This window comes from Monodon monoceros, unplaced genomic scaffold, assembly GCF_005190385.1.
Source record: "Monodon monoceros isolate NGI ecotype Baffin Bay Population unplaced genomic scaffold, NGI_Narwhal_1 Contig2811_ctg1, whole genome shotgun sequence".
Lineage (NCBI taxonomy): Eukaryota > Metazoa > Chordata > Mammalia > Artiodactyla > Monodontidae > Monodon > Monodon monoceros.
Window position 1 is genome coordinate 1 of NW_021698728.1, and position 1,215 is coordinate 1,215.

Consider the following 1,215-nt stretch of genomic DNA (forward strand, 5'->3'; position numbering starts at 1 on the left):
GACCACGTGGACTGGCATTTGGTGGCTGCCCATCACCTCTCTGCTCTCAGTTTCCTTTTCTACCCTGCTCTCTCACTATCCTTTTCCTTCCATAATTCTTTTGTTGTCCCCCTCATGTTCCCTGTCTGTTATGTGGCACATGTACAGGTTGGACCTTTAAATGTCACAGTCCAGTGTGTACTGGGCACACCCAGCAGGTGGTCCGTGTCCAGTTAGGTTTTGTATCTTCTATGAACTATCCACGTCCTGTTTCTTCTGCGTGTTCAGAGAGCGTGATAGTGTTTGTGTGTCTCTGACCATCTCCAGGCCTGCCTGCCAAGTTCACAAAGGGTCTGAGGAAGGAAGAGGCCATGGAAGGGGCGACGGCCATGATGCGCTGTGAGCTGAGCAAGGCAGCCCCTGTGGAGTGGAGGAAGGGGCCCGAGACCCTCAGAGCTGGAGACAGAGTGAGCCTGAGGCAGGACGGAGCCGTGTGTGAGCTGGAGATCCATGGCCTGGTTGTGGCAGATGCCGGGGAGTACTCATGCGTGTGTGGTCAGGAAAAAACCTCAGCCACGCTCACTATCAGGGGTAAAGACCCATGTGGCCCAACAGAGCTGTGTTTTGTTGCCCAATTATTGACTTCATGGCATCCCCCTGTACTCATCCCACCTACCCTCCTCACCTCAGTGCCACTCTCTTCCCATAACTCCACGGAACTCCATCCCCCTCCCGGGCTGTTGTGTGAACCACGAGAAAACAGCATCTAAACTACTTTCCACCCCTTGTGTCACTGCAGGTTCTGTCCTATTATCCTGTAGGAGTATGTGTCTTTTCCTCTGTCTTGTCATGTGCTGCCTTTGAAGTTCTCCCATGACTCTGATGTCTGTGTCTGTCTGATCGTCCTCAGCTCTACCTACTGAGTTCATAAGAAGATTGAGTAGCAAGGAGGCCACAGAAGGCACCACGGCCACGCTGCACTGTGAGCTGAGCAAGGCAGCCCCTGTGGAGTGGAAGAAGGGACCTGAGACCCTCAGAGCTGGAGACAGAGTGAGCCTGAGGCAGGATGGAGCCGTGTGTGAGCTGGAGATCCATGGCCTGACTGTGGAGGATGCTGGGGAGTACTCGTGTGTGTGTGGGCAGGAGAAGACATCAGCCATGCTCACCGTCAGGGGTAAAGACCACATGTGACCACGTGGACTGGCATTTGGTGGCTGCCCATCACCTCTCTGCTCT

At 54.2% G+C, this 1,215-nt stretch overlaps 1 protein-coding gene across 1 annotated transcript; it reads left to right on the forward strand.

Moving 5' to 3' along the window:
- Window positions 1-212: 212 nt before the first annotated feature.
- On the forward strand, window positions 213-1,153 carry LOC114898605 (obscurin-like; the record flags this gene model as incomplete). The annotated part of the gene is made up of 2 exons (XM_029228466.1): window positions 213-570; window positions 890-1,153. Coding segments are annotated over exons 1-2 (484 nt in total), but the record flags the coding sequence as incomplete, so codon positions are not given.
- Between the last annotated feature and the right edge of the window lie 62 nt (window positions 1,154-1,215).